Here is a 15,212-nt window from a genome sequence, read left to right on the forward strand (position 1 = left end):
TGACCTGAGCCAAAGTCGGCCGATCAACCAACTGAGCCACCCAGGCGCCCCTATTTTGGAGTAATTTCTTTTTTTTTTTTTTTTAACGTTTATTTATTTTTGAGATAGAGAGAGAGTGACAGAGCATGAATGGGGGAGGGTCAGAGAGAGGGAGACACAGCATCCGAAACAGGCTCCAGGCTCTGAGCTGTCATCACAGAGCCCGACGCGGGGCTCGAACTCACGGACTTAGAGATCATGACCTGAGCCGAAGTCGGCCGCCCAACCGACTGAGCCACCCAGGCGCCCCTTGGAGTAATTTCTGAAACAGTACTTCTCACTAGCTGGTGGGGATGAGGGGGGAGATAGGCTGCAGGTACAGATACTGATTCCATTCAGCCTCAAGGGAACCAGGTGGCTCAGCCCCAGGGCAGTGAGCTCTCATTGGCAGTGAGACCAATCTTGACTCTGGGTCCCAGTGTGATGGACAAATACTTCCATTTTCTGTAAGCTGTGTTGCGAAAAAGTTTGGGAAACACTGTGTGGTAGCATGGCTTCTAGTCCAAAAAAAAAAAACAAACAAATGTTGACTCCCCACTAAGAACTGGGAAAAAGCTGTACTCCGTATCTTTGGGGGTTGGGAACTGTGCCTTCACACCTCTTTTCGACAAAGCCTGGAGCTTTCAGGGGAACTGGTCCTGCCCCTTACCTCCACTCCGGGTGAGGCCTGGTTAGCCCAGTTCAGCAACAGCTGAACTTCGTGCACTTTGCAGCTGTGTCTTTCTCCTGACTCTCCACCTGCCCCACTTTCAGCAGATGAACTTGTTTGACCTTGTGAAATTTAACAAACTTTTAAAACCGGACGCTTTTGTGAGCATTCTGTTTCCCCAAAACACAGCCCCACAATTGCCACGCTCTCTCTAAACTGGTGCAATCTTTTTGCCATCTTGTTGGTTCCCCTTACTACCAAATTAATGCTTTTTGACACCGCTTAATATTTGTTTCTTCACAATCAAGATATTAAAGAATTTACTGGAAAACCACATAGGCCTGGCATTTTAAATTTTTATGTATTTTAGCTGTGGCTCCTTTGATTTTCAAGGTCTTCTTTTTGCTTCTTGTTTATTGGCTTATTCAAGTGTTAGAGAGGGATTCCTGAGATAGTAATAAAACCCAATCCTCCCTGAGTGCTTCTCGGGTGTCCCTTTATTTCACATAGTGTGACCTCATCTACTTTTGAGTCTCAATTTTCAGGTGAGAAAACCAAGGCCTCCAGGTGTTCAAAATTTACAGAACCCTTTGGTGCCTTAACAACAAATACACGTGGGGGGCGGGGAAGAGAACCCGGCCAGAGGAGGTTGCAGTTTGCAGTCTTTGGTGGTGACTAGAATGGCCAGCGAGACTGTCTGGGGGAGCCCTGCCAGTTAAGGGCCAGGTGGGAGAAAAGCTGGAACCCGAAGCAGGAGGTGAAGTGGGGGAAGGGGATCTGGGGAGGGGATGTTGCCAGGAGCGCCCTCTCCCCCCTCCCCCAATCAGTGATGGGCCGAGCCTCTTCCTCACCCTCGAGGCCTAGAGGTGGAGGCGGGTCCAGGAGCACCTTCAGGTAGACAATCACGAACTGATTCGGGATGGGTGGGACGCCGGGGTGGGGAGGGGTGAACCACGTGACCAGGGGCCCGGCCCGCGGAGCGCCCCCTGCGCGACTCTTCCCTGCGGCCCAGCCCCGCCCCACCCCGCAGCTCTGGGCGCCGTGCGCCTGGCGGCCGTCCGTTGTCCCGGCCGTTGGCTCAGCGCGGCTTTCTGGAAGCCTCGAGGCTTGCGCGGCCGGGGATTCGGGGCGCGGTGTCGGAGGACGGAGCGCGCCCGTGGCGGCGTGGGCTGGGAGGGCGCGGAGCGTCTCAGGTGGTGCGCTGCGCACGGGCCTGCCGGGCCGTGTTCCCCACGGAGGGCGGAGGCTGGCCCTACCTCGGGTTTTGCCCCCAGCGTGCCCTCCTTGTGAGTGGTGACGGGAAGATCCGGGAAAGGGCGCGGCCGCGACGGTGCTTGTCTCCCCAGGGCCGGTCCCCCGGCGGCCAGCGGCGCGGGGAAGATGCTCGAGGTGCTGGTGCTGAAGGTGAGCGAGCGCCCAGCCCCTGCCGGCCGGCCTTCCTTCCTCTCCACGCGGAGGGGCCGCCCGGCTGGCCGCCAGGGGCTTCGGACCCTCGGATGGGCTTGCCGGATGGCATCCCGGACCCCTGATTGCAGATACATAGCACGGGATTTCGGTTCAAGTGTGCCCTTGCATTGTTAGGGACACAGAGCAAAAAGTTGTTTGTCCGGAATTCGGATTTTACTGGGCGTCCTGTATTTGCCAAATCTGGAACCTTAGGGGGAGGGACGGACCGTAACCCCTTCTCCCACGTGGACCCTCAGCCGGTTCCCTCCTCCCACACGGGTCCTTTCCGCCGGATCCCCACCTTGGGGCCCCCTCGTGGCAACCACCCCTCCACGCAGAAACCCGTTCCGCTCGCGCCGCGGGACTCTGGCGGCCCCTTCCCCACGCGTGCGTCCCGGGGCTCCGATCCTCAGTTCTCCGAGCGGGAGCTGAAGGGAGGTCGGGCCTGCAGACAGCTGCAATTTCCTATTTCAGGTGAGTGCTGGCTGGGGATGCAGGAGACTGTGAAGGCATGGCGTGTTCACAAGGTTACTTGGAGGGAGGAGTTTATAATTTTTTTTTTTAATGTTTGTTTATTTTTGAGACAATGCGAGAGACAGAGTGCAAGCAGCGGAGGGGCAGACAGAGGGAGACACAGAATCTGAAAGGGCTCCGGGCTCTGAGCTGTCAGCCCAGAGCGGACATGGGCTCGAACCCATGAACCGTGAGATGATGACCTGAGCCGAAGTTGGACGCTTAACAGATTGAGCCATCTAGGTGCCCTGCCTTAATTTTTTCCAAGCACATTTCCTGAAGGTGATCTTTTGAAGATGTTCAAATATAAAAATAAGTTACAGGGGCGCCTGGGTGGCGCAGTCGGTTAAGCGTCCGACTTCAGCCAGGTCACGATCTCGCGGTCCGTGAGTTCGAGCCCCGCGTCAGGCTCTGGGCTGATGGCTCAGAGCCTGGAGCCTGTTTCTGATTCTGTGTCTCCCTCTCTCTCTGCCCCTCCCCCGTTCATGCTCTGTCTCTCTCTGTCCCCAAAATAAATAAACATTGAAAAAAAAATTAAAAAAAAATAAAAATAAGTTACAAAAACTGTTGAGAATAACCATATGCCCTACACCTGGACTCAATAACTAATAACATTTTATTGCATTTGTATATTTCTTTATAAATATGTATGTATAGGGGCGCCTGGGTGGCTCAGTCGGTTAAGTGTCTGGCTTCGGCTCAGGTCATGATCTCGCAGTTCGTGGGTTCAAGCCCCGAGTTGGGCTCTGTGCTGACAGTTCAGAGCCTGGAGCCTGCTTTGGATTCTGTGTCTCCTCCTCACTCTGCCCCTCTCCCACTCTCTCTCTCTTTCTCAAAAATAAATACTAAAAAAATAAATATGTATATATAAAACTTTTCTTTTTTGCTGAACCATTTGAGAATTGAGAACTCTGAATACTTACACATATGTTTTCTACGAACAAGAGTTTCTCTTACGTAATCATTTTATTATTTCACTGGAGAAGTGTAATATTGATATAATACTATAAAATACAGTCAATGTTCGGATTTCTCCAGTTGTCCCAATAATGTCTTCTAGAATTTGTTTTCTCTGCTTTAGGATCCAATCAAAAATTGTTCATTGCATTTAATTGTCATGGTCTTAACTTAGCCTCATTGAGGTCAGTTCCCTGGCTTTTTTGTGTCTTTGATGTCCTGGAAACTTAGGAAGAATAAGGGCAGTTTCTTTGTAAAATATCTTTCAATTCGGATTTGTCTGTTTCCTCAGGATTCTGTTTGGGCATTTTTAGTAAAAAATACTGTAGAGCTGATCTTACATCAGAGGACAAGAAACTTAAAATCATTACTTGTGGTGAAAAGTAGTTTAAAAGTCTAACTTTTTATTAGGGAATATTCTGGACATACAAAGAAGTATTAAAAAAAAGTCACAAACACCTGGACATCCACCACTGAGCTTTCTCAGATCTTTTAACATTTTGCCATACTTGCTTCACATCTTTTTTTTTTAACCCATAAACTATTTTTAAAAATTTTTTTTAAACGTTTATTCATTTTTGACACAGAGACAGAGCATGAGCGGGGGAGGGGCAGAGAGAGAGGGAGACAGAATGGGAAGCAGGCTCCAAGCTTTGAGCTGTCAGCAAAGAGCCCGACACGAGCCCGGCACAAGCCCGACGCAGGGCTTGAACCCACAGACCTCGAGATCATGTCCTGAGCTGAAGTAGGACACTCAACTGACTGAGCCACCCAGGCGCCCCACCCATAAACTATTTTAAATTGAGGTATGATTTTAGATGTAGTAAAATACATTATTTTTCCTGTAGAAGTCGTGACATTTTTTTTCAAGTTTTATTTTGAAGTCTGGTTAGAATTCCGTGACATTTTGAAAAATGCAGACGGTCCTGTAATTGCTACAATCACAATGGACAGCAGTCCCCCGACCCCCCATGACCTTATGTTCCTTTGTAGTCATTTCTTTGCCGAACTCCTAATCCTTTGCAGCCACCGATCTTTTTCTTCCCTGTTTCACCTTTTCCAAAATGTTGTAAAAATGGAAACGTGCACATGGAATCATGCAGTAGGATGTAGCCTCTGAGTCTGGCTTCTCTGACTTAGTCTAATGCCTTTGAGACCTGCCCTGGGTTGTTGCATGAATCATAATGTCTAACCTTTTTACTGCTGAGTAGTTGTCCGTTGTATGGATATGCAACAGTTTGTATCATCACCAGTTGAAGGCGCTGCTTGAGTTGTTTCCAGTTTGGGGAGATTATAAATAAAGCTGGTGTAACCTTTACATGTAACTTTTTGTGTGAACACGGGTTTCATTTCATGGGCAAATAGGCTGGGATTACTTGTCTGTTTAACTTCATGAGAAAATTTTCTACAGTAACTGGATCATCTTACATTCCCATGAGCAACGTACAAGATTTCTAGTTGCGTGGCGTCTGGCTGGCTCAGTTGGTGGATCGTGGGACTCTTGATCTTGGGTTTGTGAGTTTGAGCCCCACGTTGGATGTAGAAATTATTTAAAAATAAAATCTTGAGGAAAAAAAAAAAAAGAGTTCTAGTTGCTCTGCATCCTCACCAGCACGTGAGATGGTCAGTTTTATTTATAAATTTCAGCCATTCTGGTAATGTTTAGTGTGTAGTGATATCTTTTTGTGGTTTTAACGTGCATTTTCTAATGACAAATGGTATGTTAATCGTCTTTTCAGGTGCTTGTTTGCCATCCTTCCATCTATTTGGGTCAAGTGTCTGTTCATATCTGTCCATTTTTCTAACTGGTTGTTTTCTTATTGAGTTTTAGAGTTTATATATGGTGGATGAAGTTCTTTTTTGGATGTGATTTGCAAATATTTTCTCCCATTTTATGGCTTTTCTTTGTCTTAAACAATATCTTTCAAAGAACAGAAGTTATAGGGGTCCCTGGGGGGCTTGGTTCAGTTTCCAACTCTTGATTTTGGCTCAGGACATATCTCACAGTTTGTGAGATTGAGCCTTGTGTTGGGCTCTGTGGTGACAGGGAGGAGCTGGCTTGGGTCTCTGTCTGTCTGTCTCTGCCCCTTCCTTGCTTGTGTACACTCTCTTTCTCTCAAAATAAATAAATAAAAAGTTAAAAAAAGCATTAGTGGGGCGCCTGGGTGGCTTAGTCGGTTGAGTGTCCGACTTCAGCTCAGATCGTGATCTCACCGCTCATGAGTTCGAGCCCCACGTCGGGCTCTGTGCTGACAGCTCAGAGCTTGGAGCCTGCTTCAGATTCTGTGTGTCTCTCTCTGCCCCTCCTTGCTCATGCTCAGTCTCTCTCTGTCTGTCAAAAAACGTTAAAAAAAAATTTTTTTTTTTAAAAGCATTAGTTTTTAATTTGGATTAAGTCCACTTTATCAATTTTGGTTCATACAAATTATACTTTTGGTGTTATATCTAAGAAGTCTTTGCCTAAGATTTTAGGCAGCCCCCATGTATTTCACACAATTTCCCCCACGTATTCTTTTAAATAAAAAAAAAAAATTTTTTTTCATGTTTATTTTTGGAAGAGAGAGAGGCAGAACGTGAGCCGGGGAGGAGCAGAGAGAGGGAGACACAGAATCTGAAGCAGGCTCCAGGCTCTGAGCTGTCAGCCCAGAGCCCAATGTGGGGCTTAAACTCAAGACCGTGAGATCGTGACCTAGGCCGAAGTTGGATGCTTAACCGACTGAGCCACCCATGCACCCCCCCCCAAATTTTTTTTAAGTTTATTCATTTTGAGAGAGACAGAGGGCACGGGAGGGGCAGAGAGAGAGGGAGACAGAGAATCCCAAGCAGGCTCCATATTGTCAGCGCGGAGCCCAATACAGGGCTCAAGCCTACGAAACTCAAGATCATGACCTGAGCTGAAACCAAGAGTTGGACGCTTAACCGATTGAACCACCCAGGTGCCCCTCCCCCATGTGTTCTTTGAGAAACTTTATAGTTTTATATTTTACATGTAGATATATGATCCATCTGAGCTCATTTTTGTATCTGATATGAAGAATGGATCAAAGTTCGTTTTTGTGCATATGGATAACTAATTGTTCTAGTATCATTTGTTAGAAAACTGTCCTTTCTCCAGCAAATTGCTTTTGTGCCATTATTGGAAATTATTTGATCATATATGTGTGAGTGTATTTCTGTTCTGTTGCTGTGTCTGTGCTTTCTCCAGTGTCACACTTTTCTGATGACTGTAGCTTTATGGTAAGTCTGGAAATCAGATGTTATGAGTTTTCCAACACTGTTGGTGTTTTCCAGAATTATTTGGGCCATTCTAGTTCCTTTGCCTTTCCAATAAGAATTTCATAGTAAGTTCATCGATTTCTCAATTCCTGATGGAATGGAGTTGTATTTATAGATCATCGAGGGGAAAATCGACATTTTAACAATCCGTGAACACCACATATCTGCATTAGAGGTCTTCCTTGATCTAGTTCATTAGTTTGTATACCTTTCACCACACACATTTGTAGTTATTTTGTTAGATTCATTTCTAAGTAATTCCTGTCTTTTGGTGCTGTTGAAAATAGCACTATTTTTCTTTAAGTTAAATTTCCAGTTTTCATTGCTGGAGTATGATGTACATACAGTTGAATTCAATATTTGACCTTGTACCCTGGAGCCTTGGTATAGCCACTTAACTAGTTCTGACATTTTTGGTAGATTACTTAGGATTTTCTATGTAGATGTTCTCATTTGTGAATAGAGACCGTTTTCTTTCTTCATTTCCAATCTTCCTGAAAACCTTTTTCTTATCTTATTATACGATGTTGAATAGTTGTTGAGACCATATACCGCTAGTACTTTTTTTTTTTTTGTAGGTTTTACTTTTTAGTTCTGGAATTCACCTTTTCCAAAGGGTTTTTCTTTAAAGTTTCCATTTTTTTACACGAGATTCTCCTCTTGGGAAAACAAACTCAGTATAACCGCTTATCCATAAGTTGTTCTGCATATTTGTAACAGCTGCTTTTAAGTCCTTGCCAGTTCATGTCAACACCTGGGCAACCTTGGGTTCACTTTCTTCTTACTCTTATTTTCCTTGGCCACATAACCACCTGTTCATGTCTTCACATGTCTAGTAATTGCTACCCTGGATATTGTGGTTATGGCAAAGAGTGCTGACCTGTGCCTTAGTCACTTGCTACATCTGGCCTCTGGGAGGCTTGGTTTACGCTTTTCAAGCACCTGTGGGCCTGGGGCAAGCCGGTAGGGCACATTTCCTTTGCCCGGTAGTGTGGTCTTGTATTCTCAGGCCTGGCACCTGGGGGTTTCTGTGGAGGGCCTGCGGTGCATCCTAAGCCTCTTTAATTTGGCAGGACTGGTGCCGCAGACTGTTTTCCTGTGATGGCTGCCAGGGACAAACAAAGGCCGGCAGTAGTTAAAGCCTTGGCTGCTGGCAGCGAAGGAGCTCAGAAGGGCAGAGGTGGCCGAGCATGGTAAAGGAAGGCAGAGGAAGAGGAGGGGAGGGGCTCTGGTGAAAACCAACAGGGCTGGTCAGCGTCCTGTGAGTAGGCCAGCGTGGCTGCTAGCCGAGAAAGGCGGCTTCTGTCCCTGCCTCCCGGGTGATACCATGTCGCAGGAATGGCTTTCGGGTCCTCGAGAGAGACTCCTGAGTAGCGGGAGACGCACGCACATCTCAAGGGGACAGGAAGCGCTGGCACCTGGAAGCCCTCTTTAGGGAATGCTCCCAGGAAGGGAGGCCGAGGGGCTCTGAGAAGCTGGCCGGAACAGACAGTGAGCTCTCCTGGCAGCCTTGAGCTTCCTTCCTCAGGCCAGGCGTCGTAGAGGGGCTGGGGTCGTCCTCGGGACACGGCCTCCAGGTGCAGAGGTCCAGGGCTGTCGCATGCGCATGCGAGAGTTTGCAGTTCTCACGGGCAGCAGCTAAAACGGTGTAGTGCTTCTGTCCACCCTGTAATGATTGCTTTTCTCTGGACTGCAGGGGTCTTAGCTGGGCGATGCAGGCTTGCCAAGGACTTGGCTCTGCCCAGCGTGGCTCTTTCAGAATTTCTCCCTAAACTTAACAGCTACGCCCATAGCCGCAAACTCCCTTCTCTGGTTCCTCAAGCCACACTGTCTTTCTGCCCATGTTGCAGCCCCTCAGCCTGGGCTGGAAAGCTGTACCCAGACCCACCCAAGGCTCCCCGCTTTGCAAGCATCCCGTCCCTCTGTTTCTAGTCTGTTCAGGGCCTTTAAATTGTTATTTTGTGTTTCTTTTCCCAGGGTTTATCATTGTTGCTTACAGGGGGGTTAGTCCATGGAAATTAGTCTGCCATGAACGGGAGCCAGAATGGCCCGCTGTTCTTTTTCCCAACTATTTCCTATTAAAATAGTCAAACATTTAGAAAAAGAGAATACTTAAAGTGAACACCGGTACTTCTGCCACCTGCTACCTAGGAGCCAAAGTCTTGGGATGGCATTGCTTTTAGGCCCTTTCAGTAGGCAGACTTAGGAAATAAGTGCATTTAAAAAGTCATGGGTTGGGGCGCCTGGGTGGCGCAGTCGGTTAAACGTCCGACGTCAGCCAGGTCACGATCTCGCGGTCCGTGAGTTCGAGCCCCGCGTCGGGCTCTGGGCTGATGGCTCAGAGCCTGGAGCCTGTTTCCGATTCTGTGTCTCCCTCTCTCTCTGCCCCTCCCCCGTTCATGCTCTGTCTTTCTCTGTCCCAAAAATAAATAAAACGTTGAAAAAAAAAAAAAAGTCATGGGTTCCTATTGATACTTTCAATTCAAAGTTAACTTTTCATTTTACATTTGTGTCTTCTCTCTAACAATGAAAATCCTAGTTTTCAAGAACACTGATACATAACAAGCTGGCTTCCTGTAGGTAATAACTTGTGTTCGTTCTGGTTTATCTGTTGTCTTCCTTTTAATATGAGCAGAATATACGTGTATTCATATTTCCTTCTCTTTCTTACAAAAGACAATATCGAGAACATTATTTGGGACCTTGCTTTTGTATTTTATTACAAATACTTAAATATAGGAGTTCGAGGGCTTTGATCTCAGTTTACTTTTTGACTCACATAATTCAAAATTACATATTATTGGTTATGTGTTTTTTTATTTTTCTTTTTTATGTGTTTTAGAATTATATCTTTGCATCTTCTACCTTTTTTTCCAGCTTTATTGAAATATAATTGACGTATAACATTGTGTAAGTTTGAGGTATACAGTGTGATGAGTTGATCTATATCTTTTTTGTCTTTTATCTTTTACCTTTCGTGTGACTATTTAAGACAGAGGTACTCATCAAGAATTCGGTAGATCACTTAAGTTCATAACAGTTATCCTGCCTCTAAGGTTTATTATTTTATGGTTCTACTTTTAAATCATGCATTGTTTTGTTTTTTAAAATTTTTACAGATTGAAGATCCGGGATGCTTCTGGGTTATTATAAAAGGATGTAGTCCCTTTTTAGATCATGAAGTTGATTATCAAAAACTAAATAGTGCCATGAATGACTTCTATAATAGCATGTGTCAAGATATAGAAACAAAGCCGTTAATGTTGGAAGAGGGGCAGGTATGTATCTCAATTTGCTTTAAGCACTGAGTCTTGAAATACTACTTGAAATGTCTGCTGTTTTGGCGATAAAAAGCTTTTAGAGTATTTTAATTGCTTATTATCATTGCCTTGTGTTAGGTTCTTCCGGCTGCACAGGATTCAGGCTGGTCCTGGAAAGCAGACGTTGTAGAAGGTTCATGTGAGGCATCAGGAGATGAAATGTCATCGAAAATTGAGGCTTTGGATGGTCCTCCTGGGGCGGGTAACTGGAGGGTTATTCCAGTTCCATCACAGGTGTGGGGGCCTCAGGCAAGAGGGCATGGGGTTTTCAGTCTAGGGCCTATGACTCCCTTTTGTTGCTCATGACTTTGACCAACTCACGCCTGTTTATTTTCCTTACTTAATGTCATGGCCCCTCCTTCCTTTCTTGCCACTTTGGCTCCCAGGCCTATTGTCTGATTCTCTTTACACGTCAGTCATGTTTCAGGAGAGTTTGAATTTTTCTAATAGTATGACAAGAGAAGATTATTAGAAATAATTTGAATTCCTTCCCACTTCCAAAGAAATCATCAGTAATAACATTTATTGTTTTTCTCCATACCATCGACTTGTTGAAGGAACAAAACCCAGTCAATTGCCCTTTTAAAATATTCCACATTTTGGATTGCCCAAGTGCCTCCTTGTTTGTGGTGGTGGTGAACTTTCCCTCTATCCCCTCTGTTTTATGTGGACTGTTAGTTAAAGATAAAGCTTTGATTGGATTTAGGGTCACTCCCTACGACCCCCCTCAGAATGATTGGGGCTGAGAGCTTCATCCTGTGTTAAATTTGGAACGAATATCACTTTGGGTGAAGACCAGCAGATTCAGATGGTGACAGCCTGAGCCCCCCCCTCGGGGTGGGGGGCTGCCCTCAGCTCTTCCTTGAGTGGCAGCACCGTGCAGTGACCAGCACGGCCCAAATCCATCCTTCTGGTTAAGCTTGCAAAAAGGTCGTTTTCACATTCCTTCTGTATTCATGAGTCCGAATTCATCTGCAGAGAACTTTCCCTCCCCTATTAACAGGGTTTGGCTACCCGGAAATAGTACCGATCACACTGGATAGGTAGAAAAGTTGCTTGTTTCTTTCCCTTACCAGTGTTCCACCTCGTGATGTGCCCAGTTGTTTACAGCGGTGTCCGGAGGTTTATGTTGTTTTTCCCTTCTTTTTTTTCATTTTTTAAGTACTGTATTGAACTCTTGGCTTTTAACGTATTCATCAGTAGTAATCTCTGTTCTTGATGCTTAAGTTACCCCACTTTGGGCTAGCAGAAGCCCTGTAAGTCACCAGTTCAAAGCCGACCGGCTGTGTGAACTGTTAAGTGTTCCCACCATTCCTACAAGTTGCTTTGAACTCAGCGTTAAACAGAAATATTCTCCGTCCTTTTGCAAGATTTCTCTGGAGTCTTTTGACTTTGGAATTCTGTGAGGCTCCCCGGAACCCAGCCCTTGCAACATGGCTGCACCTAGTGTCCAGCTTCAGTTCCCGAGGGCAGCAATCACGTCTTCCCTGTTGGGCCCTTTGTGAGTCTGTGCTCAGCATCTGGTTTGCCTGTCTGGGTTGCAGTCGAGTCTGCTCTGGCCCGGCAGTCCTGTGGGACCTTCGGGGTGCCAGGGGGCTATCACTCCTGCAGGGCGGTTTCCCTAAAAACAGGCTGCAGGCGTTTAGGTGGTTTTTGAAGACTTAACGCATGGCAGGCACCGTTCTAGGTGCTGGAAACCTGACAGTACAGAAAACAGACGTCCGCATCGTCCTGGAGCCAACGTTCAGTTGTGACAGAGTGAACCAATGTTGGAGAGCAGGAAAAGCCCCAGGAAGCAGGATGGGGAAGATGAGCCTGGGGCGCGGTGTCACAGGGGCGTAGCCGTGTCATTGACAATTATTTGTAAGCTTTGTTTCTGATTTGAGGAGGCAAAGCGATGCACTTTCCTTTCAAAAAATTGTCCTCGGTTAAGGCGTCAAAACGTAGTTAAGAGAAGCAAGGAAAAGGGACTCGGGTGTCCTGTGTTCTTGTTTCCCGCCCAGCAGCGGTTAGCGTGGGCAGCCCCCGCCTCCGCACGTGCCTTCCTCCTGTGAGGGAAGGTGTAGGTGGCGATGGTGCGGGAGTACCTTTCCATCGCTCGAGGTCTTCACACTGCAGTGGTTACTTCGCAGGTGTGTGTGGTTTACTGCCAGGAACTGAAGTGCTGGTGCAGGGCTGTCATTAAGTCGCTGGTGTCTTTGGCGGACCATCACCTGGCGGAGTGCTTCCTGGTGGACTTTGCCAAGTACATCCCAGTGAAATCTAAAAAGTACGTATGGGCCCCTGGGTGGTTCAGTCTTTAAGCATCTGGCTTCAGCTCGGGTCATGATCTCGTGGTTCGTGAGTTCGAGTCCCGCTTCTCTCTCTCTGTCTCTCTCTGCTCCTTGCTCACTTGCGCCCTCTCTCTCTCAAAAAAGTACCTACGTATTTATTTTGCCTTACGCTTTTTAAGGAGACCATTATTAGTTTTAAAGGAGAGTGTCAATAAAGTAAGGGGATACCGGTCACAAAACTGGGATTTTTTTTAGCTTCCCTAGGGAAGGCTTGCAGGTTCCAGTTCTACGTGCAGTCACTGTAAGCGCAAGTGGGCAGAGTGAGGATTCATCAGGTAGCTGGGCCCTTCTTCCACCTTCCTTCCTGGCCTCCCCTCTCAGTGTGGTCAGGTGATGGGGTGGGTCCTCAGGGAGGCGGAGAGTCATCTTGTCCCCACAGAGGGGGCCTGTGGTGGTGCGGCCTCCGGTTGTGGGGGATTAGAGCACCTGTCTGAGTATTCCTGGTCATTTTACTTAGCAGAGCGGGGGCGTGACCATCGGTCACATTAGGTGGGGAAACAGTTGAGAAGGAGCCCTCATTGACTCTAGGACCACCCACTAAGAGTTCGTTAGAAAACACTATCAACAAGGAGGCTTTGTGGCAATTTTTTTTTTATAGTTTCCTGCCTCCGAGTGAGAGGATATTGGTTTGATAATTAACTTGAGGACCCTTCTTCCAAAAGACTTTAGTTGCAGTGAGAGGTTTATCTTGAGCGGAAGAGTTTCATGGCTAAAGGACTTATCGGACATTGGGAATTGGCAGGCATTTAAGAAAAAGATGCCTTTCTAGCTTGTGATTCCGCACCTTTATAAGTAATCAGAATTGTTATAAAATCAAATGTTGTGTTGAATTCTTTGGAAAGATTTTTAGTGTTTGGAGTTTTCAGTTTTGCTTGTTTCGGGCAAGAGAGCCCTGTGATTAAACAGAGCACAGGGAGACCTGGAGGGGCAGTTAGGACGGCCACCTTTTTGTGAACGGTTGAGACAAGACGTGGTGAGGCTGCCCATACAGGGCATCGAGAACCGGCTTCTGTCGAAATGGTGATGCATGTGGCCTGTCGTTTGCCTGAAGAATGGAAATGAAACTGCTGAACAACGTGTTCATCAAATCTGAGTCCCTCTTTTGTGCAGCGTTGATGAACATTAATTATAAAAACACCTCAAAAAACCCAATGAGTTTCTGCTCATTTACAGAAACTTTAAGATAATCCTGGTTGTCTGTTGAAATTAATGTTTAAAAATCTTAAGTTGAATTGATTTCACAGGATTGTGCATTATTTCCTAGTGTGAGGAGGCATGTTAGACATAATTTTTCTGGTACCTCCCGCCCCCACACCATGAAGTTTTAACGACAGATACACTAAATATCCACCTACACGCTAGTCACGGATCTGTGCTTTACCCCCACCTTGAGAACCAGTTCCCTCCCCCTGACTTGAGCAGATGTCTGCCAGTCACTTCCTGCTGTTGGGGGCTCTATTAGAAACAAAGAATTGGTTTTTGTGTATTTTAGGTATGTTAATTGCATTGGTGTACTTTAAAGAAATACTTTATATGTAAGTTTTCTTTGTAATGGAACTGTTTCTGTTTTGCTCTTAAGCATCCGAGTTGCAGTAGAAACTTTTATGCAGCTTCCCTACCGTGCGAAAAAATTCAGACTGTACTGCACGAAACCTGTTACGTTACACATTGACTTCTGCGAAGATAGCGCTGAAATCGTGTAAGTACCGCCTGTAACAGATGCTGAATCGTGGGTAAAAGTCACGAAATCAAGTGGATGATGTTACAGTGCGTCTCTTCCCCTTGAGTAGCGCTCAGTGATTCTAGAGGCTTCTTTGTTCCTCAGGAGGCATCTTCTGAGTTGGTATGTGTGGAACCTGGCACATGGCCGTGCGGCCGAATTCCCTGGGCGTCTCTAGAGGCTGCAGTTGAGGGGCTTATAGGCGAGCCTGAGCTCCAGGCTCTGTGATTTTTTTTTTTTAAGTTACAAAAAGTAGGAAATTAAGTGTGAAGAGAAATATTGCCAAGTATAGGCTCATGGAGTATTTAAAAAAAAAAAACTGCCCATTGTATTTTTCTCCAGCCCCTCTCTCTACCCAGGCCTCTGCGACCTGTCTAGGCTCTGAATTTGCAGAGCTCATTCAGCACTTCCTATGTGTTCATTTGTGCGGAGCCTTTCATGAAAATAGAACATACTGCCTTATTTGCAAATTTAACCTAAGAATGTATGCTGAAGCTCTTTGCTAATACAACGTACTACCTTCTTTGGCCTTTCTGTGGTGAACATAACTGGCTGTTTGCTGTACGTAACCACTCCCGTCTTGAGAGCCAGCTAGAGTGTTCCCAGAGCACTGTGCGCTGAACATTGCTGTGAGAATGCGGATATGTGCGTATGCAACATAGGGGTATGGAGATGTGTACACGCAGGCAGTACGTGTGCACATATCACCCACCCCACCCCACCCCACCCCCCGCCTCTGCCTCATTTTCCTAGTGTTGGGCCGCATTGCCAATATTTGTGCAGGATGGGTCCCTGCACTGGGCAGTACTGTGGCAGGGGTATGGCTGCGGTCTCTGCTGTCTTGACCAAGTGCTACCTGAGGTCCTGAGGCAGCCCTGCCCTTCCACCTGGTACTCCCCCCACCCTGGACTGTGGCATTGTGGGAAGAAAAAGTGTAAGGCCCGGCACAGTTCCGGCTT

At 46.5% G+C, this 15,212-nt stretch overlaps 1 protein-coding gene across 2 annotated transcripts in view; it reads left to right on the plus strand.

Annotated features, from left to right (window-relative positions):
• The first annotated feature begins 1,744 nt into the window (after positions 1-1,744).
• Positions 1,745-15,212, plus strand: part of TDRD12 (tudor domain containing 12) — a 71,549-nt gene continuing 58,081 nt past the window's right edge. Inside the window, exons 1-4 of one of the 2 annotated variants that reach the window (XM_086689578.1) lie at positions 1,745-2,092; positions 10,000-10,158; positions 12,333-12,469; positions 14,113-14,232. In XM_086689578.1, coding sequence (XP_086545704.1) covers positions 2,069-2,092; positions 10,000-10,158; positions 12,333-12,469; positions 14,113-14,232 — 440 coding nt within the window. In that variant the 5' untranslated portion in view covers positions 1,745-2,068. The remainder of the gene's footprint in view (positions 2,093-9,999; positions 10,159-12,332; positions 12,470-14,112; positions 14,233-15,212) is intronic. The other variant, XM_025914712.2, reaches the window with a different exon arrangement.

Source organism: Puma concolor, chromosome E2, assembly GCF_028749965.1.
Source record: "Puma concolor isolate L17-30 chromosome E2, mPumCon1.1.hap2, whole genome shotgun sequence".
NCBI lineage: Eukaryota > Metazoa > Chordata > Mammalia > Carnivora > Felidae > Puma > Puma concolor.